At 41.6% G+C, this 27,201-nt stretch overlaps 1 protein-coding gene across 1 annotated transcript in view; it reads right to left on the reverse strand.

Annotated features, from left to right (window-relative positions):
* The window catches only part of fmn2a (formin 2a), a 38,804-nt gene that overhangs the window by 1,167 nt on the left and 10,436 nt on the right, over positions 1-27,201 (reverse strand). Inside the window, exons 4-17 of the mRNA XM_029449315.1 lie at positions 26,977-27,129; positions 25,020-25,837; positions 24,456-24,597; positions 20,140-20,227; positions 16,339-16,400; positions 12,404-12,495; positions 12,177-12,306; positions 11,916-12,062; positions 11,263-11,322; positions 10,493-10,613; positions 8,333-8,425; positions 2,318-2,369; positions 1,196-1,345; positions 130-211 (exon numbers count right to left, since the gene is read on the reverse strand). Of these exons, the coding sequence (XP_029305175.1) occupies positions 130-211; positions 1,196-1,345; positions 2,318-2,369; positions 8,333-8,425; positions 10,493-10,613; positions 11,263-11,322; positions 11,916-12,062; positions 12,177-12,306; positions 12,404-12,495; positions 16,339-16,400; positions 20,140-20,227; positions 24,456-24,597; positions 25,020-25,837; positions 26,977-27,129 (2,190 nt within the window). The remainder of the gene's footprint in view (positions 1-129; positions 212-1,195; positions 1,346-2,317; positions 2,370-8,332; positions 8,426-10,492; positions 10,614-11,262; positions 11,323-11,915; positions 12,063-12,176; positions 12,307-12,403; positions 12,496-16,338; positions 16,401-20,139; positions 20,228-24,455; positions 24,598-25,019; positions 25,838-26,976; positions 27,130-27,201) is intronic.

Consider the following 27,201-nt stretch of genomic DNA (forward strand, 5'->3'; position numbering starts at 1 on the left):
AGGAGACAATTTGCACTAAGGGAAGAAAAAAAGAAGAAGAAGAGGGCCGGTACAGCTGGAGCTGAATCAACAAATTAAAGCACAGATGAGACCATATAGTAACTGTGAAGAGAAGTGTAAAAGACGTACTATTCCAGTTGCATGTTTGGGTTTCACACTGTAGGCAGCCTTCTCCTTGGCCTGCTTGAACGACTCTTCAGCCCTTTTGACCCTGAAAAAACACCAGAAATAACAATCAGTCATCCTATGGAGAACTCACAAGCAAATAACTGGATGGACATGCTCATTTCCACTGCTGCTGAAATTTTGTATTTTACCATAAAAAAGAAAGATGCAGCACAAAAACTCCAGCTGGGTCATCCAGACTACGCTCACGTGGTATTTGGACGCAGTGATCTCGGTTTGTCGAAGGGCCATTACTCTTACTTTGAAATGACTCACTCCAGTTTACTGCTGCACATAGAGAGCCAGCAGTGTCACTACTAGTTTGTGTGTTAAAAAGACAAATAATCAGCAAGTTGGCATTGAGTGAGTACAACAATGTATACCAACAGACAAGCATCTTGCCTCTCCTGCATGTTTGCATGTCCCTACAGGTGAGGATTACTATCTACAGTTCCACTGGAGTCTAAAAGGGAAAAACAGCAGACAGAGAATTGGGATGATTGCCTGTGGGCAAAGGGTTAATGCTTTCAAATGTGTCTTTAGTCTTTCCTACTGAACAAGCAAAAGAAATACATATCACAATTCAATCTCAATTTGGCATAATGGACCAATTTACTTTTTGTTGACATATGCAACAGTATCTTTATATTCATCGAACCACTGGAAGCTAACTGGATGCTGCATGTGTTTTTTTCATTACTCGGGTGAGGACAACGATTTGGGTCATTTAATCGCTTTTCCCTTCATGAATTTGAATGAATCCGATAGGATCTTCAGTGAACACGAGATGTCCTGCAAGTTAATAATGGTTTGGGAACTATCAATTGGGGAAAATTCTAAATGTAGGAACATTCGTATATCTGTAATGACATTTTAAAAGGTCTGAGAGTAGTGTTCCCTTCCCAAAGACACTGAAAAAATGGTTGAAAAGACTCGTATCCCAGCAGGATTTGATTTTTGGACATTAGGTTCAATCAGAAGAAGAAGAATGTCACATTGTGAAACAGGAAACTCGTCATCATATTCTCACCGTTCCTGTAACATCAGTTTATTATGCTTCTTCCAGTGGTCTTTGAAATCAGTGGAAAACTCGTGCCAAATGGAGAAGAACGTGTTGGGAGAGACCTCTTTTTCTCCTGCCTTGGGTTTCACCGAAAAGGACACGCTCAACTCCAAGAAGCTGAGGACGGAGAACAAAAACATTACTTCAAAACCAAACTATTACAACATGAGATTATCAGACTGTTGTGATGCTGGGCCGTGACAAGCAAATATGCAAAATATGAAAGTTAGTCATGCTTTTTCAGAAATGGAATAGCGGAGTAACGTAAAAAAACACAAACAAATGATGACTGTGCATTTCAGAGAAGAACAGTGCACACAAAATGGGATTACTGCCACTAAAGCCGCATCGTCATTTAGTTTTTATCTGACGGATTAACTTCCAGGACTAAACTCTCGTACATTTCATATATAGTGCATTATCACTTCACTCCCTGGTGTCAATAAGCCTCTATGCAAGTTTGTGTACATAAACACGCACATACTGCACAGTATATGTAAGCATGGGTGCAGAAAGAGCAGACAGAAAAAAAGACATCCAACAAAGGAGACAAAGACACATCTAGCAAAAGGAGAGCGTGCATATGGCAGGGGATGACACTTGGTAAAGTGTAAATGCGGTGGCCATTTGTATTGAATCAATACAGTGGACAGGTTGGGGTCTCTTTGTTTGGAGTGTGCTATAGGAACACATTCCTAGCCAGCAGTAACAGAAGCCTGGAGCCAAGGCTGTCTACTCTCGCTCCGCTTAGATAAACAACACAGACATTGCACAGGGGGCCTCCCGTCTACTGAAGGCCTGGCATGATGGCCTGCACCTTCCATGTAACTGAAGGAACCAGGAGTCCTAAATATTGACAAAGCAGCAAGATTATATTTCTTCACTGCAGTGAGAATATATCACTTCAAACTGTATTGGATTGCATTGTCATGTAACGTCATTACTATCAAATTCACGACTGTGATCAGCGTTTTGACGCTTGACAAAGGATGAAATGTAAAGCCATGACGTGGAACGGAAGTTACTGCATTTTCAGGTGAAGGAGCTGTAGGAAAATGTTTAATGAAAGAAAAGAAAGATTGCTCTCACATCTTCTCAGTGTCCGCCAGCTGCTTCTCTTGTGCTTCCAGTTCAATTTTGGCTATAAAAAAAAGAAAGCAAGTTTTGATAAAGAAATGAGTAAATACAGGATTAAATTAGGATTAGGACAGATTCAGGATTTCCTGTTACATCAGAAAATACATCTTTCACCCACAATGCAACTTGTATTTAGGAGGATTCCACATGTCACCATTACTTAAATCAACAGTCATCTTCAAGGTCAGTGCTGTGCCACCAGGTTATTAAGTGTTGGGTTGTCCGCTGTTGCACAACTGACAAATGAGTACTGCAGATCGCAGGACAAGCGCTTCTTTGTGCAGGGTTACTTCGAATGGAGACAGATGAATGACTGCGCGTGTGTGTTAGGTGTGTGTGTGTGTGTGTTAGAGGTGTGAGAGAGTAAAAGCGAGACAGCGAGAGGGTAAGAAAACTGGAGTTGTACACCATGGTACACATTAGGACATACTTCCAGCAAGCCACAACATTTATCTCGGCGGGCCATCAGGATCATTTTGACTGCGCTATAAATGATGATATAAGAGAACAGAAGTGAAATGTGACAGCCTCAGTCAGGGAAATGCTGCAGACTACTTCTCATCAAATTTCAGACCCATGGGCTGATTTTCAGCCCATTTTCAAATATATCATAGTAGAGTCAATCCAGCTGTATGTGTGTGTTTTTTTTATCTTATAGCTAAGGTTAGAAATTAAATTATCTCCCACACAGCTTCTCCCCCCTTTAAGGTCAATTATCTGTAAACTGCTTCTGCCTTAACCTGTCAAATGATCAGAAATGACACATGGTCTCCTTGTGGCTTTCCAAGACAGACATGACAGTAGATGGGACAAAGAATCTGTCCTGGCACAAATCTATGTTCTGCTCTTATCCCGGGAATATCTGGTTTCTACGTGTAATTGAAGCCAGAGCCACATCTAAAGATCTCAGACAAACCCGTTGAGCCCAGCACAGTGCTTTACCATTCCACAGCGCTAAATCACGCTGCAGCCCACAATTGTGTCTCTCTCTGCTGACGGCTCATCAATAAATGACAAATTGATGAATAAGAAATGGGGATTACTAGGAGCATCTTAATATTAAGACTGTGCTTTGTTTTTTGAGGAAACATGTTTTAAGAAGCTTACAGTTTACTATCACACTGATAAGTAAAGATTCTGTTGCGAACCATTTTAAATCTATTTCTAGAATTGACTATTGAAATGAGTAACACTCTGTTTACAACTAAATAAAAGCAGAAAACATTTTAAGAATTATTATTTTTAGATGTCAGTACTGTTATCACATTATGAGGTTTAACGAGGTACAGATCAACACGTCTAATCAATACGTGATTTGATATATACTGTATGTTGATTTTAACCATGATCTTACGACATGATGTGACATCCTAAGCAGCAGAGTTGTAGTGGTAGAAAATGGGGGGGGAGGGGGGGGGGGGGGGTTTGACATCAGTCTCGCTAATCTTTATGTCCATCAGAAACAGATTATCACATGGCCAGTGCTCTCTTGCTAGTCGTAGTGACTCCATCAAAGGCCTGCATGCATGAGAATTTGTGAAGCGAGCGGAGAAAATCGAGCTAGACCAAACAGCCGAGCTCCAACAAGTCCGCTCTCACTGTTATTCTGTGGTTAGTTTCATGGTCAGAAAATAAACAAAAGCGGTTTAAACTGTGGAGCCAGAAACAGTTTAACCCCAGGCTTTTTAGAAATTACAGAAATAACAAAAATAAGACATTTGGCTGTTCTTTTTTCACCGCCGCAGTAGAGGAACCCCAAGAATCCCGTCTGGAGCCTTTTGAGTCACATGTCCATGTTACAGTGCTTACATTCTGCTCTCAGAGGAAAAACCTCGTCATTTGCATCAAAGAGAGAGCTCCCATATTTCTCTCAAACACAGAGAGAAAGGAAACAAGAGGAAAAGAAAGGGGTGGCAATGGGGAGAGATGCTTTCATCTGCAGACTTCCTTTAAAATGGACAGTGAGCATTACCGCGGAAGAACATATGCTATATATTATACTCTCATCTGAATACAAAAGCAGTTGGAAGAGAGGCCAGTGAGCCGGGTCCTTCAGAAAGATTGGTCACAGCCAACTGGATGTAGCCAAGGTCAAAGACAATGCTACATAAAGAATGACTTTTGGCTTGTTATGCACACATAACAAACTAAGTCTTACACCTTTGAAGTGGAGCACAATATCCCAATATTGTTGTAGATGCCAGATTATGGAGAGGGAAAGAGCATGTCTGTGTGACATCTGGTGGAAATGACGGATAAACATTACATTTTTTTGTAGATTTTATCGGAACAATATCTAGAACAATGTAGTATGAACTGTCAGCCTCCCTTACACCTTTACATATTAGTGGCATGACTCTGCGTATGGAAATGGCGGTCAGCCACATCGATCAGGACTAAAGTATCTCAGTAAATACTTGGTAGATTGTCATTACATTTGGGACAGATACCCATGGCTCCCAGAGAATGAATGCTAATGGATTTGGAGATCCTGATTTTTCATCGAGAATTGAAAACACGTTTTATTTATCCAGAGAATTAGCTCAACATCTGTTTGATGGATCGGCACAAAAACTGTGCATCTAGCATTACCATGAGGCTAACATTTGTGGTTTTGAGTGAAATGTCGCAACAGCTTTTGGACAGATTGCCATGAAATTTGCTGCAAATAAAATCCTCTCGGAATAAACTTTATGATTCTCTGACTTTCCATCTAGCGCCATCATCAGGTCAAATCTCTAATTTGTCCAATACTTTGGTTTATAATACCTGAAAAACAAATAATATCCCCATCATCCTCAACTGTTCTCAAATGTTAGAATGCTAATACAGTATATCTCAAAAGTGAGTACACCCTTTAGATTTTTGCAAATATTCTGTTATATCCTTTCAGGGGATAACATTATCCTACTGAAACTTTGATATAACTTAAAGTAGTCAGTGTGCTGCTTGAATAACAGTATAGATTTATTGTCCTTTGAAAATTACTCAGTACACAGCTGTTAATGTCTAAACAGCTGGCAACAAAAGTGAGTACACCCCATAGTGAACATGTCCTAATTGTGCCCAATGATGTTGTTTTCCCGCCCTGGTGTCATGTGACTCGTTAGTGTTACAAGGATTCAGGTGTAAATGATAAGCAGGGCTGTTAAATTTGGTGTTTTGGGCACAATTCTCTCTGAATGCTGGACAACATGGCACCTCATGGCAAGGAACTCTCTGAGCGGCTGAAACAAAGGATTATTGCGCTTCACAAAGATGGCCTTGGCTATAAGAAGATTGCCAACACCATGAAAATGAGTTGCAGCACAGTGGCTAAGATCATACAGCGGTTTTCCAGGACAGGTTCCACTCGGAACAGGCCTCGCCAGGGTCGACCAAAGAAGTTGAGTCCACGTGCTCAGCGTTATATCCAGAGGTTGGTTTCCAAAAATAGACGTGCGAGTGCTTCCAGCATTGCTGCAGAGGTTGCAGAAGTGGGATGTCAGCCTGTCAGTGCCCAGACCATACGCCGCACACTGCATCAAATCGGTTTGTATGGCCGTCGCCCCAGACAGAAGCCCCTTCTGAAACCGATGCATAAGAAAGCCCGCAAACAGTTTGCTGAAGACAATGAATCCAAGAACATGAGTTACTGGAACCATGTCCTGTGGTCTGATGAGACCAAAATAAACCTGTTTGGGTCAGATGGTGTCCGGCGTGTGTGGCGGCACCCTGGTGAGGAGTACCAAGACAAATGTGTTTTGCCTACAGTCAAGCATGGTGGTGGCAGCATCATGGTCTGGGGCTGCATGAGTGCTGCCGGCACTGGGGAGCTGCATTTCATTGAGGGACACATGAATTCCAATATATACTGTGACATCCTGCAGCAGAGCATGATCCCCTCTCTTCGGAAACTGGGCCGTAGGGCAGTTTTCCAACATGATAATGACCCTAAACACACCTCCAAGATGACAACGGCCTTGCTGAAGAAGCTGAAGGTTAAGGTGATGGACTGGCCAAGTATGTCTCCAGACCTAAACCCAATTGAGCACATGTGGGGCATCCTCAAGAGGAAGGTGGAGGAGTGCAAGGTGTCCAACATCCATGCGCTCAGTGATGTCGTCGTGGAGGAGTGGAAGAAGATTCCAGAAGCAACCTGTGCAGCTCTGGTGAATTCCATGCCCAGGAGGGTTAAAGCAGTGCTAGATAACAATGGTGGTCACACAAAATATTGACACTTTGGGCACAATTTAGACATGTTCACTATGGGGTGTACTCACTTTTGTTGCCAGCTGTTTAGACATTAACAGCTGTGTACTGAGTAATTTTCAAAGGACAATAAATCTATACTGTTATTCAAGCAGCACACTGACTACTTTAAGTTATATCAAAGTTTCAGTAGGATAATGTTATCCCCTGAAAGGATATAACAGAATATTTGCAAAAATCTAAAGGGTGTACTCACTTTTGAGATATACTGTACACTGGACTAACATTATACCTGCTAAGAACAACACGTTAGCATCGTCATTGTGAGCATTTAGCTCAAAGTACAGCTGTGCAGACAGAGCCACTAGCATGTCTGTAGACTCTTGTTGGCATAAAAGGCCAATGGAAGAGGAAGCTCATCATTTACAATCAATTCATCATCATTGTGTTAACAACCCTCTTAGTAAACACCTCACTGTGAAGGTTTATTTGATTTCCTAATAGGAGTGATGGAAAGAGAAAAGAGGTCAAGGAGGCAGCAGGGTGCTTCTAATCTCTCATTGCTCTGACAGTAAGAAAGACAAACACTTTTTATAAGAAAAGGACGGCAGACAGAGTGAAAAAATAAAGGAAGACAGGAACTGAAGACACATATTTAACAGCAGAAAAATATATGACAATAACATATCATGACGCCAAAAGTACTAAGTGAAGGCATCAAGTACGGAACAAGTCAGTTTTATTCCAGCCTCTCAAGCATCCAGCTCTGTTCTTCACAGTCAGTTTAACAGACTGCGTGACAGGTTCACCACAGGCCATCTTAAATCTTCCTTTGAGGCTCAGCAAGGTATACTCCGTTTTATAAAAAGGTAGAGATCAAGATAAAAGACCCAGCTACCAAGTGCAGTCATAATCCATCAAAGCAGATACATACTTGAAACAATAGCTGTGAGTTATTCAATACACCCTGGTACAAACAGACATCCCTATGGAAACGACACTGAGTGAACCCTTGTGTGTGTGTGTGTGTATGTGTATGTGTATGTGTGTGTGTGTGTGTGTGTGTGTGTGTGTATCAACCAGAAAACAGCCTGAAACAGACTTGGAAATGTGTCTGCAGACATACAAGACTTACATCATTCTGATTGATGAGCCGCTGTATGTACTCTCACACCAGAGATGCATTTTTAGCTTAGATATGCCAAGAGTACACCAGGACAGAATACGTTTCGAATCAGGATGATTTGCTTCTTCCAAGTTTTAACTGGTGAAGGGTAACAGAGATGAGCAAACCATATGTTTAATCAGACACCTGTGTCATCATATTTAAAGGATAAGGCTGACATAAGGCTTCCTTATCGAGTCAGGTGCTCAGGTCCAAAGCAACAAAACAAATTCATCTTTAAAAAAACAACAACTTGCAAACATATACTTTCATATTAAAACAACAGCAATAGGTGCAAACAGGTACGCAAACAGGTACACACACACACACACACGTTCAGGGTAACGAAGGAACATGTCACCCAATGCGAAGGTGTTCTTTCAATAGTTTTTTGACAACGTGGACACATGCCTATGGCACAGAGCAATATATATGGCTTTGGACAATATATATATATATACACAGACAACACTTGTGAGTAGAATCAGTTCATTGTTGGTTTTAGTCTTTTGATGGGATTTTCTGGCAAAAACAATACAGAATATCCTTTAATGAGACTGATGAAAATCTTATCAATCATTATCTTCAACTGATTTAATAAACAGGCTCACCTTGGCTAATGAATTCGTCCATCTTGCCCTTAAAGGGTTGCAGGTTCTCTTCAGAAGACAACTTGCAAGCTTTCTCCGTCTCAGCTGAGCATGCTGAAAAAAACGAGATGATCGTGATGAGAGGGGAAAAAGTCTTTCAGAGCAATAATATCTTATCCAGGATTTGTGTTTTTACAAACTCTACAGTACACTATGCCCCGGCTGAGCCTGCTTTAATAAATCTCTGCTGAATTTCTGCTGAATAAGCGTGGACATAATGACCTATAATGACTAATAAGGCACCCCCTAGGAACCAGGAAGGCCTGCGTTCTGATCCCGGGAGAAACTTATCGCCACGCTCAATCTGCAACCATAACGGATACACAAACTCCGCTCAAGTGCCTTAGAGGTGGAGAGGTGGAGAGGCCATGAGGCGCTTAAGGGAATTGGGAGGTCGGGACCGGGCAAGTGGTGATTCATAGACCATATGGTGCCTCAACCAAAAAGGTACACATCAAACTCTCCTCTGTGTGGCTTACTGATGTCCTTCGGGCCAGCCAAGGCCATTTCTGCACCGCCTACCAATCAGAACCCCCCTCTGGGAACTGTCATCGAAGCCCATGTCTGTTAGAGCGATCAGCTGGCTCAGCTAGGTAATGAAGAGGTCTGCAGGTATAGCATGTGATGATGTATTTATGTACGGTCAACATGTGCCATTGCCACTGGGGTCGAAGCAGACACAAGTCCATTTCCCCTGCCAGCATCTCCATCTTTATGAATTGCAAATAATGAACAGCCTAAAGAATCATTATGGGAGAGGAAAAACAATATTTGGCAATACAGATCAGGCACTTGATTAGTTTAGCAGTGAAGACGCATAAAACATGATAGAGAACAGACCAGGTTTGGGGAATTGTCGATTGTGCTGCAAGCACACGTACACATATACATCGTCACACATGTGCACACATGTTTGCACAAAAATACACAGTCGTTTTTTACCACCTGCAGGCACTCGAGTCCTTGGAAAGTGTTCTGAGTGCTGAGTGACTGGAGACAGAGTAATGAAAGGGAGAATTTCCCAACTGCCTCGTTCATTAGGACTCTTTTCACTCAACCAATCAGTTTGGCATGTCAAGCATAATCCAATTTCCACACTTCCCGATGTCTTGATATACAATAACATAACTCATTCTTGGCCAGATTCTGTCTGTTTCATGTGTTTTTTCTTTTTATATAATGTATGTGTTTTCTATCTGTTTGATATTAAAATGCAACATGAAGTAATACTCTCCATAGTCATGTAACACTAGTTTTTATTATGACTTCATTGAGCGATTACATAATTGTAGTCATAGTTCAATTGAAGTTATGTCTTGGCTTGTGAAACCCACTAAAAATAATTTAGTTTCCTCCTCCTCCTCCACGGTTAGTGACATCAAAATGTTGAAGTTTTACTAATAACGGTGATATGTTCATGACATATTCAGGAACTGATTGAACAACTGACTGATGAATGAAAATAAATAGTGAATTAAAAAGTCAAAGAGTCAGCTTTTAACCAATTAAGTCCATCCATAAATCATATTTAGGAGCCCCCTGGCCAGAGTGCACAGCATGCACATAGACACGAAGGAGTATTCTGAATTTCTCAACAAAAAAAAAGTCTCATTGTTGTGTGTAGGTTTGCAGCTTGTAGGGTGAGGCGATATAGAGCTCCGGGAGAGCCTCTTCCAGTTAAGTGAATAGCTGCTGAACCTTTTGATAGTGTACACAGGTAGTGGAAGTTCCCTGACCCTGCACACTCGACATTTTGATCTCTATTTCATGAGGACAGTAAAGGCACGGCAGGTCCAACAGTTTACATCTGAAGTCACATCTGTTCCTGGTTAGCTCGTCTGTACGACAAACAGATGCTATCTCTTTGTTGACCCGCCTCTACGATCCGCACATGACCATAGCTGGTCAGGTTTGCAAAATTGTTTTCCATTGTGCTAGGAGATGTGTGCATGGATTAATACATTATCTATTGCAACATAAATTTCCATGAGATAGAATAAACATGATATGACTTTTGCCATTATTTGCTGGATGTGGCGTGGCCAAGTCCACTACCTACACTCGTGTTGTGGATGTGCTCAAACAGAGGGAAAATTGTGAAACGTAGGTCAACGACAATACCTTTGAGGTCTTTCTTCAGCTTGCGCAGATCTCTTTGAAAGTCCTCAAACTTCATCTGGGAGGCCTGGAAAAGGTCCTGGGGCTCAGGCAGAGAGTAGACGCACGTCTCTCTGCCAGCATCCTGGTAAAGCACAAAACACATTCATGCACAAAAACACACACCAGTGTCAAAGTCAATCTTCCTCAAATGGGAGAGGGCCTCTCTAGTATATATTGTACACACCAGCCAAGATTGAAATAAATGTCTTCAGAGCCCTACATGTTCTTATCAGGAGTCCAAAAATCCCAGAGAAGATATGGCTGGGACAACAGCAGATAATGGCCATTAAACTTGGTACAGAAAGTACACTGCAATCCCCTCTATCAGAGTTACTAACAGGCCATTATGAGTGCTAGAGCCATGTCATGCAGGTTGATTTTGGCAAGCAGCACTCTACTGAGTTCATCTCATCTGGAGAACCTAATTATTTACACTAGTGCTCCTTTGGATGCTGTGCCAATGAACAGACTGCAGGTTTGAATGAACCCAGACCAAAGCAGAGCGAGAGATGAAGACTGAAAGACAGAAAGAGAATTATAAGAGGGAGCCAAGGAAGGAGAGAGATTTGTTCCTGCCGTAAATGAGGAAAGAGAAAATAAATAATTTGATAAAGGATAAGCCATGGTATCCTCTGGCAAGAGAGGAGATGAAAAGAGAGCTCTGGAAGGATTTCTAAGCAAATCAGACTAAAACAGAAAAGTGATTCAAATAAACAGGAACCGAAACCTACCTCATCAAAGTGCCTTAGATAGTAAGCAACAATGTAGGACAAAAGACTCTGGGAGTTATCCTGAAAGAAAGAAAAAGATCCAAATAAATAAACCCCTTTATTTATTAATTTAATCATTTTGGAGCAGGACGTTTTAATTTGTGTGAGGCAAACAAGAATAAAGACAGCGGTCGTAGAAGTCGGGGATAAATCATGGCATTGGACGAGCAATACAACCAAACATAACTGCTGGGCTGGCTGTCATAACTTAGAGTTTGATGTCCTTTATGGGTACCTTACCCGCTCCACAACCACAAAAACCACTGTGTCCTTATATGGCAGTGCCAAGGGCACGCTGAGCTCTTTGTGATATTGAAAAAGAACAGTAAACAGAAAGGTCTCCTCTCTACATCTACACAGCTATGGTCCTTATGTGTGGCAGCAATGAAGGTCCCTTTCAACTCCTGCACTCTCAGCTCTGAGCTTGTCCACAGATGGGACAATTGTATAACTGAGACCAGTTCAACATTTAGAGTCACCATTTTCTTTATTTCTTTACACAAATGTATACATGCACTCCAGTCTCCTGTTTGCTTGTGAATAACACTTCATTAAGTGTCTGCTCTTGTAGAGTGAGTGGTGTTTGCTTTTACCCCTGTAACACACAAACTCACACTGCTTTTGACGTCCTTCAGTTTTGGCAGAATGTCCAAGGTGAAGCCGTCGGCCTGCCCTCGAGACCGATTACCTCCGTTCATGAAGTTGCCAAAAGCCAGCACCAGGCCAAGCACCTGCAATACACACTTACCATCCTGGAGAGTCTAGTACACACACACACACACACACACACACACACACACACACACACAAATGAGATGAAGGTTAAATTAAGTGATGGAAAAATAAATTAAACGAGAAGAGGACCAGTGGCTCACCTTGCATACTCTCTGAAGGATTTCTATTTTGCGCAGGATTGAGGTGATACATTCATGGAAAGTTGACTGAAACAGGATGCAGAACACTCGTTCAGAGAAGTTGGGGATTTGGGATAACTGGAATAGAAACCTGATGAAGGCACAAGATCAGTCACCATAACACATCCGTTTAATGACACAGCTCTCGTGTAATGAATTTGGTTTCCGAAAGAAGGTTTGGCTCTTACTGTTCAGGTTTGTCCAGTGGCTTGGCATCGTCCTTGTCTTTAGATGATTTAATATGCTTTATAATGCCATCCATCTCATCGTTTTGAGCTCTCTGTCAAATGATAAATGCAGATTAAGTTAAGATGGGAATGTATGTCATGTAGGCACGTGATACCAGAAGTACAGGATACCATAAAAAGGTCTAAATATGAATGTATAATGTCATGAATAACAAAGTCTCACAGTTGACAAAGAATTTTCTTTTGAAGTGTAAGACCAGCGGACTAAAATACATTATGCGCATAGTTTGATAAGGGAAACATAAGGAACTGTTCAAATTGAGCCTTCAATGCCAAACACATTGGTATCAAACTGGAATTATACTTCTACAGGTGAACGTGTTGTCTGAACACATTTTGTGTTTAATTCTTTACTTATACTTGTATAGATTGGGGGTATAACATTTGTCATCCGCTACGTGTGCAGTGTCACATTTAGCAAAACACAATGTAAAGAAAATGCAGAAGAAGAAGCATCATTTCATCTTAACAGTTCCTTACTAAATTGATAAAATGAGTACCTTTTGTCCTTAGGACCTCTAAATCTTTAGTGTCACAAAGAGCAGATCAAACAGACAAATACATGCATAGTATAGATGAACCTTAGGGTTCTGCTGATGAAGACCATGTGATACGGATCAACAGCACACTTACTAAATGGACCTTGAGGTGATAATGTTTGGAACAATTGCTGTTTCCAGTTCACTTCTCCGTTCTTTATGTAGACAAACTTTAGCTCAAGCGTAAAAGATTTCAGTTGTTTTGCACTTAAACTCAACCGAATGCCCGTCTACACAGTTTCATAAATGCTAAAAGGGTTGCCTTCAGCCAGACTACATTCCTGACTATTATCCTGCTGTCAGGCCCTGGACCACAGTTTTATACAAGGTGGTATAAAAAAATGCCCCTTCGTTTCACAAGAGGCAAAGACAATAGATGTTAATGTGTCTGGCCCAAATGAACAAAACAATAAAACCATCCCAGGAAGAGAATGTAAACTTTCTCTCAGTCGCTCCAGAGCCCATAGACCCCTGAAGTCTGAGTGTCAGCAGTCTGGCCTCTCCCTCTGTTCCTCCCCATCTTTTTCTCTAAGGTTTGGCCTCGGCATGGATCCTTGGAAAACATCAAACGCCAGCATCAAACGCACTGAGGGCCCGATTAGTATTCTACACACCGCTGCCTTCTGTCGACGAGGGCAAACTCTCCTTCGCCTTCTCTCGAGATGTTTTCAAGTGTAAATATATTTAATACAAAGCAGATCCTTTTCAAAGGGCAGCAGCAGAGCCCAGCAGTGTTTGGTGTAATTGGGGACAAGTAGGCATTAGCGTGTGATCTTTGAATTGCTAGGGCATGTTGCAGTGGTTGTTAGCATGATAAATACAGTCCCATGTGGAATATCAAATGCAAAGGAAAGTAGAATGATATTTGTGATGCCAAAACTCTAGCGGTAGCCAAGTGGTATTCATTAGCCAGGTTTCTAGAACAGGGCTAAACAGAGCCAGCCAGGGCTTAAATCACTATTCATGTCACTCAATTTACAACGGAACAACATTTATCAGATTATTTTTACATTGAGTTGGTAAAGAATAGTGTCTAAATGACAAATTTCATCATGTTATAAACATGTGAAATATATTTAGAAATCCCAAGCCCTTGTCTGTATGAGGTGATTATTGTAGTGTAAAGTTGGTAGGAGGAACTATGGCTCTAACTGACCTCCATGACATTTAGCTACTGTCAGCTGAAAGAGAGTCTGAACTTCAGACAGCCAGTCTGGACCCAGATTATGGCTTGTGATATTAGAGGGGAGGGAGTGGTGTCCCACTATCACTGTGACCCCTTTAATGGCGGTGGCTTATTGTTCAAAGAACAGGAGAGGCTATAATCCGCAGCTCATAGACTGAGTGACTCTGTCCCTGCCTGTGTGTGTTTCTGTCTCCGTGTGCATACAGTACAGCATGTGCACATTTGTGTGGGTCAACGTGTTTGTTTGTGAGCATGTTTGTGTGTGTGAGAGAGAAAAAGAGAGTGAGGGAGAACAGTGTGTGATCTTGCTCCTTGCACAGTGAGTGAGGGTGTAACCATTAGAAGCCCCTCGCATTCCTCAAGACAGGCTGACTGTGCTGCCAACTGTGGTTTAGGGGGCTGGAGACCCACAGACAGGATGGAGTCTCGCAATACAAAAGAGAAACAATTTGGCTCCTCAACTCAATAACATAGCCTTAGGCCATAAGAGAGGGGGGGGGGGGGGAAGAGAGAGAGAGAGAGAGAGAGAGAGAGAGAGAGAGAGAGAGAGAGAGAGAGAGAGAGAGAGAGAGAGAGAGAGAGAGAGAGAGAGAGCTTGAAGTCTCGGGGTGAGCGGAGAGGTTAGAAGACTTTTGATCCTCAGTTATGACACATTGGTTCATAACTACAGCTCGTCTCGAGCCTCAGTCTCATTCCCATGATCAACATTATTAATATGCCTCTGGCAGCCAAAGGTCCAGGCCTCTCCTGTGTAGTTGTGCCAAAAAGCAATTCGCAGGAATTTCACAGCATCTTAAAACTGTATTACAGCTGAAATGTGGAAAACATGTCGTTTTCATGTTCCATTATTTACTGACCTAACTTCGAACGGGGCCTGACCCGTTTTCACTGGGCGGGGGAGATTTCCTATCAGTGAGGGGTGATGAATATGTATTTATTGTGTACAAGGAGCCCTTCATGGCCGATATGGAGACATATTGGAAAGTACTGATGACAGCTCCGCAATTCCCTTTATGCTAATATCATACGATGCAATGTGGTCGTTTCGCTCGGAAAAGCTCAGCGTTCTCTCTCTCGCTCTCTCTCTCTCCCCTTTCTTTTTAAAACCACACCAGCACTTTCAAGAAGAGCATGTGTGACACAGACACTAGAGTTTCTCAGCTATCATTTACTCTGCACAGGGGCATTACAAAAGTGAAGTCAATCAGATCCAGTTTGAAGAAAAAACATGTTTACTATGTGAAAGCTTTGGTCGCCTTCCAGGCCAGCAGACAGACCTACACAAGACTGACTCTGTCGCCAAGCAGCACACATACCAGTACGGTTTGTGGCTCGCCTGTTTGTTTTGGTATCTAATGCACACTTCCTTTAGTTCACCCTTTCAAGTGGAACATGGAATAAGAACTCCACATAGAGAAATATGTTCACAGTGAAGTGACATGTCTGCCTGACTTTGCAAAAACAACATTGCTTTAAATTATAAAGAGCAATTTAATTAAAAAGTGGATTTGTTTCGCCCTCACCTGCACAGTATGTTAAAAGTTCAGCTTCTGATAATCTTGGAAAGTTATCTTTTGATGAATAGCTGTTGGTGTTTTGTGGCTTACCCTCAGGGAAGGGCCAAATAAAACAACACTAACAGCTGATGAATGATTTTTTTTTTTTTTGGCCATTTTGTTGATATCAAAGCTTGTGGAGTCTTCTTAAGTTTCATTCTATAATAAAATGATTGCCTGTTATTCATATATGGCATGAAATGTGTAACCATAAATCATTCTATTTGTCACAAGCAAACTGTTCCAAAATAATACTTTGACTGCAAACCACAGAGGAGAAAAAAAAAAAAAGGACTAAGGTTTTCCCACACCAAGTGCTGCAGTCGAGACCAACCTGAGCCGTCAGTGGTGTTAGTTTGTATAATTATACTGGGTTTGTTTCTCAACACTGTGTATTTATATGGTTCTGCGTTGGCAGGAAGGTGCAGGAATATATTTCAGTTGGGGATATTGTCTTTTCACTGGTCTATTGACTCTACTGAAACCACTGTCCACATGAGCCTTATCATCGTCCCTTCAAAGTTAAAAAATGTTTATGACTGTTGTAACCATAAATACATAGCTCCGAGCAGCTCTACTGCCGGTTATACTCACATTTTCATAAAGGGCTTGAAGAGTCTCCAGATCAACGACAGTGTTGTCCATATTTAAGACGGCTGTTGATGGAAGAAAAGGATGACTTGGTTAATGTGAAAGTTAACACTAACAGGCCTCCACTTTTGTAATCTCTAGATTATAACATTTTCTTTGGCCGAAACAACGATCACAAACCCTGTGAGTTACAGATATCAGCTCTCATCACGACAGTATGGAAGGGGCCACAAACTAAAACATAATACGTCTTAGAAATCTGTCAAAGGTACAAAGATCTGTGTTTGAACTCCTGTGTTTGAATTCCTTGTGTCGCCTTTTTGTCTCGGCGCGAGGACCTGGCGCCCGTGAGCATTAATCCTTTGAAAGTAAATGTTTAAAGACAAACAGAGCCCGGGGGTCTGCCGTGTTGAGGCCGAGGTGTTGCTGTACGCACAATCACCCAGTGAAGCACTCGACATTTATATACGTATGTCACCGTGCTGTGGGTGTCCAAATTACTCACATTGTTTTGATCTGCTGATTTGCCATTGAGGTACAAGGGGAAAAGCTAGTGTCAGAAGGGATAAAGGAACTTGAGCAATGGTTCACTTTGCATCACATCTTGGACATTGAGTGTAACTTGACTTCTTATAAGCTTTTCACAGACTTAACTTAAGAAACAAGAAGAACATGAGAGAAACTTAAATCAGAGAAGAAGCCTGGAGTCACCGCTGTACTGACTCTGAATTCTGTCTCGTGTGTGTTTTAGCTTTGATATTGCTTTATCTCTCCTTATGTAATCCTGCAGCCTTTTTAATCTCTTCACTCTTGTGCCACAAGGTCACATGTACTCTTTCTTTCCCAGCTCTTTGCTGTCACTCCACTTCACACTCTCTCCTCTTCCAAAAGCCACCACATCCCCCTTTTCTGCTCATTACAATCATTCCTCGTAAACATTTGGTTTTCATTACTTTCTGAACCAAAGTCTGACTGGCAGGATTTGATTGGAGACGGCTTTTTGAAAAGACGTGCGAGAGAGCCGTATCATCACTCCGACACAGTCCTCTTATGACCAAAAGCCAGACCCATCTGCCTGGGTCTACCCCGACTACCACGTTCAACCCCAGCCTGGCGCCGGCAACCACCATCCAACATCGTGACTGGCGTTTCAAAGCCTCACAGGAAGCAGACACCGCTCGGAAGTGTCCTATGAAACATGCAGACTGTCTGACAACAAACAACAACAGCTGCGAGGACAAGAAAAAATGTGTTGACTCATTGAGCAGAAAAAACAGACACCATCTAAATCAAATATTCAAAAGTTGTTTTTCTTTGAGTCCGAGATATCCAAGTGATGATGGCCTTGCTAGTAAGTGTCTTCATCACGAAACAAAGAGGAAATAAAACCATGATTCACTACACTGAAAGGGACAATTACAAAGTTTTGACGTATGAATCTTTTCTCTTTTGTAAACAAATTGCCGTTTGATTCTTTAATCATCTTAAACCTCTAACGGCACAAGGGAACAAGGGAACATGAGATCATGTGAGGAACAGAAAAACAACAACACTACTAATACACTATACAGTCTTTTGGGTTTTGTTCTTTCGGTGAAATAATAAGTATTACAAGGCTATAATTATTCATGACTAATCATTCAATTAAAATGCACCACTTAGTAAATGAAAAACATTTTTTAGGGTGACTTTGTTTGTGCAAGGCAATAAGCATGCCATTGTTTTTGAGGAATAACAAGCACATAATATTAAGAAGCACTTCAGCACAAAACCACTGAGACATCTTCACTCTGCTCTTACTCTACGTGATATACTGAACTTTCCAATCAGTGCTAATTATGCACAATGGTAGAAACTGTCCTAACATAGGAGATAAATGACAGTGCTGATGAGAATGGCCCTCGCTTGCCCTCCCACCCTGACCTGAGATGGATGCACCAAAGACTGACAGAAACATGGAAGAGTGAAAATCCACATGATGCTTTGAAGATATTGCAGACACAGTAACTATTTATGGCTGCACTTGTACAATGTACCAGCAATGGTTTCTGTGCTACACACTATTTTAATGTAACCTATCCAGCTGCTAGTGAGATACAGATTTGAAGCTGTAATAAAGGCTCTACCGTAGGGGGACTGAAAAGGACGGGGAGATGAGGAAGAGTGTTTAGACACATGGATGAGCGAAGAGTGGAGAGCAATCAGAGAGCAACTAAAACAGGAAAACAGTCTGTTCCCACCAACATCTCATGAATGACTTCATTTTAACAAAGCCGCTTAGACAAGATGGTGACAACTCATCAAAGAAAGGAGAGGAACACGATGTGGATGTGAGATAGGGAGAGATTATGCAAAATGAGAGCAAAGGAAAACAGATGGGGGAAGAGTAACAAAGAAAAAGCATTACAGATGCTTTGCGAGATTATGATTTGTGATAAAGCTAACTACTAGGGTGAGGTTTTAGCTTTGGCAATGACCTCCGCCAATACTCAAAGTTACTCACGTCTCTTCCCTGTCCACTGAGAACAAGATGTATTTTATGAACTGGGATAGCAACACTCCAAAAACAAACAACACAACCTCAATACTAGGCCAACATTTTAATTGTGTATACAGAAAGTGTTTTAAAGTATGTTTTGGTTTAAGAGGGAGTTTTGAGTTTGCCCAGTGTGCTTTGGATGAACAGTGTCTAATGTTTATTGTAAGTTAGTGCCTCCCCTACACACCTGGGGATGGCTGTTATCCTCCATAAAAGGAGGAAGATACCACTCTAATGATGCTCTGAAGATCGCTCGTTTACCCAAACACGCAAGTATTTCTTTTGCATTTGATACAAAATGTATTTTATGTACGTTATGTATGTTTAGCCGAAGAGTCCACGCAGCCATGCTAGCAGCTTTATAAGGCTGTATTCAGACACTGTTGTGTTTTAAGATAAATCCTAAGGTCAGCATGCCAACAAACTTACAATCACAATGCAAACATGCTGAGGTTAGGCGGGTATTATGTTTACCAAAGTCACTTAATAAGCACTGCAGAGGTGTTCAGTTTTGTAGGGATTTGGTCAAATACCAAAGTCTGAGAATAATCTACATTTTGACTGATGATGGCACAATATTAAAAGTGAAGGGAGCACCAAAGTTATTACTTTGATGACTGTATTGGATTTGATATACCACTCAGAGGCGTGCCTTTTTGTTGCATACAATAGAGGTAAAGTCAATGTGTATTATGATGTATTGCAAAAATGTTGGAAAATAAGAAATGAATTGATCACCGACTAATCTAATGCACTTACAGATCTATTTGTCATTTTCCCACATTGATCCATTACAATGCTGCTTTTAATACCACCTGCATTCTGTAGTAACATGCAGGCTCTCTCTCCTTGTGACAAAACAAAAGCTGTCATTCGTTCCAAAGTTACGGCTACACACTAAAAGGTACTAAAGCCCCCCCAGACGTGTAAAAGCCCTGCCTGAGGAGATCAGGCGTGTTGAATCAGTGCCACATTGTTTTTACTCATTTACTCCCCGTTTGTCTTTTATTGTTTTTACATATCTATTTGTAATTGCCTCTGTAATACTTGCTTTGCTACCTGATTTGTTTTCTCTTTTTCCCCCCATGTCTTTGAAAAGTGTTGTATATTTAAAGTTATTACAACAACTACGGTTATAATGCATACACTTCATACTGTTTCCACATTTGTGTTATTCTGAAGTAACCAGCGACACAGAGTTATTTCTCAAAGTGTTATAGGAAGATAAGTTCATATACAATGAATGACCCGATGATGACACTTACCATTCTGGATGTCCTTCATATCAAGATGAATGCTAGACATCAGAATACCCACAGCCTGCGAACGCTTGTTGTTCAAGAGCTTCACCACCTAAGAGTTGATGAGAGAACAGGGATGATGAATACTCCATCTACCAGGACATGCACACACGCATGCAGACAACACATTTAATAACTGACGGGAAACAAAAGACAGGAACATCACTCCCCTTTGTCCGTTTCTTCTTATGGTGGAAAAAGTGATCATTCACCCGCAAACATTAGTGAAATTAAAAGGCTGTCTAGTTGAATTATGATGATTAACAATGTCTGCTTTTCCTCCAATTCTCCACATCAATCATCCTTCAGTCGTGCAAGTAAAAACTTTTACCCAGCGAGAGGCATATTTGCTAAATGCAGTGTGATCACATGAAGTCCTGTGAGTTATTAAACATACAGAGAATCTTTATGGTTTTGTTTATTATATTTCATGGAATTGCACAATGTAGGGATATTTTTCCAAAGCTACAATAACTCGTCAAAACTGCTCCAAAAGCTGCAATATTAACAAATGTTAGCCGAACATTAATAACTTCAACTTGTCAAACAGCCAGTATTGAATATCAAGCTAGTGTTGTTGATATGAATGGAAAACTGCAACCGAGAGGGCCATTATGAACCACAGCTCGCCCGAGTAAGCAGAAGTGTGCACCGGGTAGCAAAGTGGTGCCGGGACAGGACAGGAAACTCGTAGCCTACTGTGATCCAGACAGAACGCTTCCATCTAAACCAGATCACAGAGACCACAGACCTCTCAAACACACAGGAAGTTATATCACCAGGCCCAAACCGTCTCCGTTTTCCCCGGCTCAACCACAGCTTCAGGGGACAGGCCGTCCGAGATATGATGCTGTAGCCTCCACAGTGAGACTGTGATAATTAGTGTGGGGTAGCTTCTTAATGGCACGGAAAAAAATAAGTCATTAGTCATGTTTTATCAGCTGACCCGACTCTCCCAAATGTACAAATAGGTTAAACTTACATAAAACAGAGTTCCGTGGCTCACTACCAAACAGAGCTGCCTGATACAACAAAGGATCACTTTACACTTTTTACATAAAGCTCAAATGAAATTGCCCTTGTAGGGTATCAGTGGTATTATTTCCTAATGAAACACAGCTGGATCCATGAACCACTTTAGTCATTTTATCTTTTTTGAGGACAACACAACAACACTAAAAATAAATCAAATACAGTGTTTTGAAACAGTCTTATACGATCCATGTGTCTAAGGTTTAAGTTTAAAGAAATCATTTAAAGTCATATTAATATAATGTGGATCATTTGACCAATTTATCATTTAATGATTGACCAATATCAACTTTCATCTATCCCACACAGCTCTGCATCACATGTGAGAAAGAACAACGTGTTCAAAAGGAAGGAAGCTGAAAACGATCTGAAAATAAAAACAATATGTCATTTTCAGTTGTACAAAAAGTAATTATTATTTAGAATCCAACCTCTTTGTCATTTAACTTTGGGAACTAGCACTAAAACTACGACTCACTAAGATGTTTTGGCTTTACTGCAGGGCGACCTGAGAGTCTAAACTGATTACCACATATTTATTCACAGACACAAACCGGATGTTATAACAATAACCAACAATGTTACAAATCTTATTCTGACCCGTCATGGTGTTTAAATTGGGACAGACGTGGTGTGAACTACAACTCACAGTCAGACCTAAAATAATAAGCTAATCCATTTTCTTTTTAGAAAATAAAGATATATAGATAATCTTCCCCAAGTTTCTTCTTCTCAACTGTGAGAATTTTCAACTTTTTTTGGTCTTTTGTCATCAACATTTGGAACATCATTGTTGTTCAGACAAAACATTTATCACAGTGTTTTCTAACAATGTACAAACAAACCGATTAACAGATACATTTAGCAAGCGATCACAAGATTAGTCAATAATGATAATAATGCAGTCTTCCACTCATTCATATTTTCCATGAATCAATCTGCTTCAATCGTGCGGGACAGAACATTTTATGTCTTGAGGAAACTAAAGCTGCACGTTAGTGTTCATTTGATTGGAAGTGAAAACACACTCTGCATCAAAAAGAAATCAAGCACTAGTTAAAATACTGCTGGATTGACCCCAAGTGCCATGAAACAAATCTTCAATCTCAAACAGATGCACATATTCCATGGCTGCACTACACCTCCGTATGAGAACGACAGCAGCATAAACTGTAAGACTACTCCTCTTTTAAACCTCTCTGCACATAGACAGCAGGGTCAACACTTGACGTAGGTAGTATTTCTTCACTTCTGTTACTGATGTCAGCAGAGGCCTTTACACTGGCTGAGTGCTGACGTCAAAGCTGCTCTCTAGTGGTAGCTCTGGAGAGGATGCTTGGCCCTTTTCACCAGAAAAACTGTTGAACTCACAACACGCAAGGTCACAGGAATTGCTGCAAGAAGCAGGAGATGTGATCATCTTGAGGCCTGGGGCCGGTCCTCGTGAACTTGAAATGTCAAAAGGTTAGCTTCACATTGGTGTCACTCACAGCTCTGCTTATGATTTAATTGTTCCATTGTTGACGTCAAGATATTCAGCAACTATTGTTGTATTGGAGAACAGCAGTATCCAGCGAGGAGCAAGGGAATCCAACCCAAACCCACCTCAATTTGTCTCTTGTCCCTCGCAATTTAACAAAATATAACCACAACACGAGCTGATGTGGTAGCCGACTTCAATTCAATCCAGTTCAATTCAATGAGAACATATTATGAAAGAAAGTCTATTTTAATAGAGAGTAGGACACTCATTGTGGTTATTCCCCTTCTCCCTCCCTGTGTCATCTCCTACATCTAGACTCAGAGGTGTAGCACAGAAGTGAATTCTTTCCATTATGTCTCTCGGGTGTCGAAGAAACCATCTAACAGCTCCTGGAGTGTCAACATGCTTGAGACGATATCTGAAGTGTGTTTGAAAAGGAAATCCTTTTTGTGAGTGTGATTTTCTTGTGAAGAGCAAATTCCCTCAGCTTATCTACAGTGGCAAGGGGAAATGTCTCGCTATGCTATATCGGGGCTTTTAACTTAGCTACTGCAGTTACCAAGTTACTTACTGGTGGCTGATGTACAAGCGTGTGCTGCATTTTCTTTACAGGACAGATTGACACAATAAACAGAGTTTAAGATATACCATTTAATACCATTAAATAAGCTAATAAAATAAACTATTAATTAATTAAAATGTTTAATGATTAAACCAATGGATCCTAATTGTGCCACTTATATACAGTATATAAAAAAGCTTCCTTGAAAGCAGCATATATCAAAGCTGGAGGAAAAAGAAATGCCAATATTGGCCCAGTGGACATTAAAAACCACGATGAAAGATCCATCAACCTTTCCACACCCAATATAGACCAAGGGCAAGGGCAACATTTTGAAACGATAACAATGAGGTAATGTGGCATCAGAAACTACTCAGTTAGACAGACATTGTCATCCTAAATTATGTTAAGGATCGAGGCGTTCACTCAACCGGAACCTTTTGTTTTATGTTTTGGTGTTTCAGTTTAAATGAATCATTTCCCATAAACTAAGAAGATTTCCCACATTTCGGCAATTGTCGGTTTGGGTTCTACTGGATCTCAATTAGAGGGCTGAAACGTTCCTCCCTGGTGCAACATTATTTGTGATTTAGACACATCATTTGGGGAAAATAGTACATCAACATAAAAATCTTGCCAATAGCATCATAGATCAAATGTTTGATTGATGGAGTGGCATAAAGGGCATTGGGGAGGCAAACAGTCTGACTATTAAACTAAGTCATACAGAAAGCACAATGGGAGGAACCACATCACGAAATACAGCTCCCAGGCTTCTCCCTCCCCCCCTTTTTTTTCCTTTCCCCCCCCTCTCTCTCAAAAGTCATCACCGTCGTGAGGTTTCCTCACCGCACGCGAGACATTGGCTCGGTGCCACTGGATGGTCACAGGGGAGTCGGGTGGGAGCCAGAGCTCACACCACATAATAAATGTCTGGCTGTAGTAGTTCCTCCCGTCACTCAAAGCAACTCAGAGAGCGACAGTGAGGACAAATGGGAAGGAACGAGACATCAGAGGAGTGAGAGTGAAGATGGGAAAAGCCCTGAAGAGAAGCCACATTTGGTGACCAAGTGGGATATGCAAACCCACGCACACGCACACACGCACATAAACAAGTCAGCACAGATGTAGTGTACTGTACTGTATGTACACTGTATACAGAGACAAACAGAAAGGAACACACAACCATAAAATGTACTGTACCTGCTTGGCCTTGGTCTTACTAATTGTGTCTGAAATTGGCTTTTTCTTCACTTTGACTGCACCTTTGGAGAATAGTTCCACAAATTCTTCAAAGTCCACAGTTGGTTCATCGATAGTATCCCACACCAGTGAGTCAATGGGCCTAAAGAAAGGAGGAAAGAGGAATTATTACAGTGAAAGTATACTACACTCTCCACTTTGCAGCGTATAAATACACTCAATACTCTTGTCAAATTCGTCGGCCAAAATCTTACATCTAGAATTCAGCATCAAGTTCCTCACTTGCACGTAAATTGTCTATTTCTATTTTTAGACGTTTATTCAGCTACACTTTTCCAAGCCTTATTAAGGAAAGAAAACCTGGTTCAAGTCAATTCACTGCTGAGCACAATGCCTGGACTGCATCACTTTCATTTTCCACAAGGTTAGCATGTCTATTGCTGTCAGAGCACGTGCTGATCTTTATCTTAAGTGGACAAGCTTCCTCTCGACTCTCTACTGTTCAGAAAATACCTTTGTGCAAATGACCCATGTCTATCTTCACTTTATGCAGCATATCCTTACTTTTTAGCATTCAGCTGTATGCGTGTCCAGTAGAGGGGCTTCATTGGCTTGGGGGGCTCTATCATTGCCTTGGCACTGACAGCTTCCTGGACCATCATGGAGGGCATAATGCCTGGTGGTGGTGGAGGCCCAAAGCCTGGGGTTGGGGGTGGAGGAGGGGGTCCCATTCCAGGAGGAGGGGGTGGTGGAGGAGGCCCCATACCTGGCGGAGGAGGTGGGGGTGGTGGTCCGAAACCAGGCGGGGGAGGGGGTGGAGGAGGTCCAAAACCAAGTGGTGGAGGGGGAGGCGGAGGTGGACAAGGTCCAAAGCCGGGTATGAGAGGGGGAGGGGGAGGTGGTGGTGGAGGAGCGACTACCCCTGGTAAAGGTGGTGGTGGTGGTGGTGGTGGGGGCATACCTCCAGAGATTGGAGGGGGAGGTGGAGGAGTTTGATGGGCGCTGCTCTGTTGCTTCTGCTGGCACGTGCAGACAAAGCTCTCTGTAGATTTGGGGATGGAGGATGAAACAGAAGACGACACGCTGCCTGATCCTCCGTTGAAAGGCACGTCAAACTTAAAGCCCTCCTCCACAGGTGAGGTCTGGACAGACACCTCCTGGCTCATCTTCCCCAATCTTCCTCCTCTCATCTGTGAGGCCTTGTGGTGGGCAGCACCCAGAGCTCCAATATTATCTCCGCTGCCCTTTGCCAAGGAGGCCTGCTGGCCCTGCAACACAGCAATCTTAATCCGCAGATCATCGATTGTCCTCTCCAGCTGGGGGATGAGGCAGCTTTCATCCTCTGAGGATGACTGACCTAACGTCAACCTGCAGGATTCTGTCTGTCAGTGAACAAAAGAAAGATTTGACATTAGCATGCAACTACATTAGGGTTCACAAATGGAAACTGATATAAATAAAAACACATGAGTTTGTTTGCTACTTGAAACATTCTTTAAAAGCAGGCAGTCAAGCCTATGTTGTACTATACATGTTAACAAGCAGACACAGAATGTCCTGGTAAAACTTGAGCACATTATCATTCAATAAATTACACTTTATAAACTGTAAAACACCCACAACTCAGGGAGCTTAGTGACAGCGCTGTGAGCTAAAGAAGGGTCAAGAAAGTCCATTATGTCTCGAGTCCATCAGACCTCTGGCTCCAGACTGGTTGGAGCAGGGATGAGGGGATACCGAGAGATTTGACCCCAGAGACAGAGAGTCTCGTTTGGGCCTCACATGGGGAGGGCCTGTGTCTGCTAGTACACATTCCTCAGTTGTGGTCACATTGTTGAATCTTAAAGGAGAATTTCAGTCAGTATGGCCTTCCTAATTTATTTACTATTCTAGGAAACAGGGAGGTTCACTGTGTTCACAAGTATTTCAAGACAAGCCTGACCTCTGGTGGACATAGAGCAGTTTACAGTTGAGGCCTTTAGCTGATGCAGCTAATCCAGAGCAATTTCTGACTGATACAACCATTTAATATGGAGTTTATGGATGAGACTGCGTTCCTCAACATTTTGGCAGGTCGCATAGGTCATGTTGTTACAGATGTCAAATCAAATGCATCCTTCAATTCCCAATAATCCTGTATGAACTAAATGGATTGCATTTCAAAATATGCATTTCTTAATGCACCTTTTTCTACTCTTTACTCAAACTGTTTTTAAATGTTTTAAGTTCTTGTCAAATCAACATAATTCTGTGCATTTGCCATATTAAATTAAGGAGAAGGAAAAGGACGGGCCGTTTAGTTTGTCAGACTTACAAACAGCATCACCTACTGGGTGTTCTGTATAGTACCGCATGTATGGAGTTCTATTAAAATAGTATTTCTACTATAAACAAGATGCGGACTGATGTTGACAGTAAAACAAAAGACTCTACTATAAATCAAAGCCAGCATTATGCACAGAGTGAAGACGGGGCAATCGTACTGTAAGATATTTATAGATTAAGAGAGGATGTAACCAACCTGAGAGTGTAGAGCTCCAGGTGTCTTGGCTGATGTTTGATGCAAAGGGGATCTCAAGCTTTGTTCTCTGCCTGTGGGTCGCCCCCCATAGAGTTCCCACAGGTGAGAAGATACTGGCAGGCCTAAAGATGCCCAGGTGTACAGCTGCTCCTCCTGCACACAGTTTAGAAAACAAGAAAGCACATTTACTGTAAATGAAATCAGATCATTGTGCTTAAAACGACT

The sequence above is a fragment of the Cottoperca gobio genome, chromosome 15 (genome assembly GCF_900634415.1).
Source record: "Cottoperca gobio chromosome 15, fCotGob3.1, whole genome shotgun sequence".
NCBI lineage: Eukaryota > Metazoa > Chordata > Actinopteri > Perciformes > Bovichtidae > Cottoperca > Cottoperca gobio.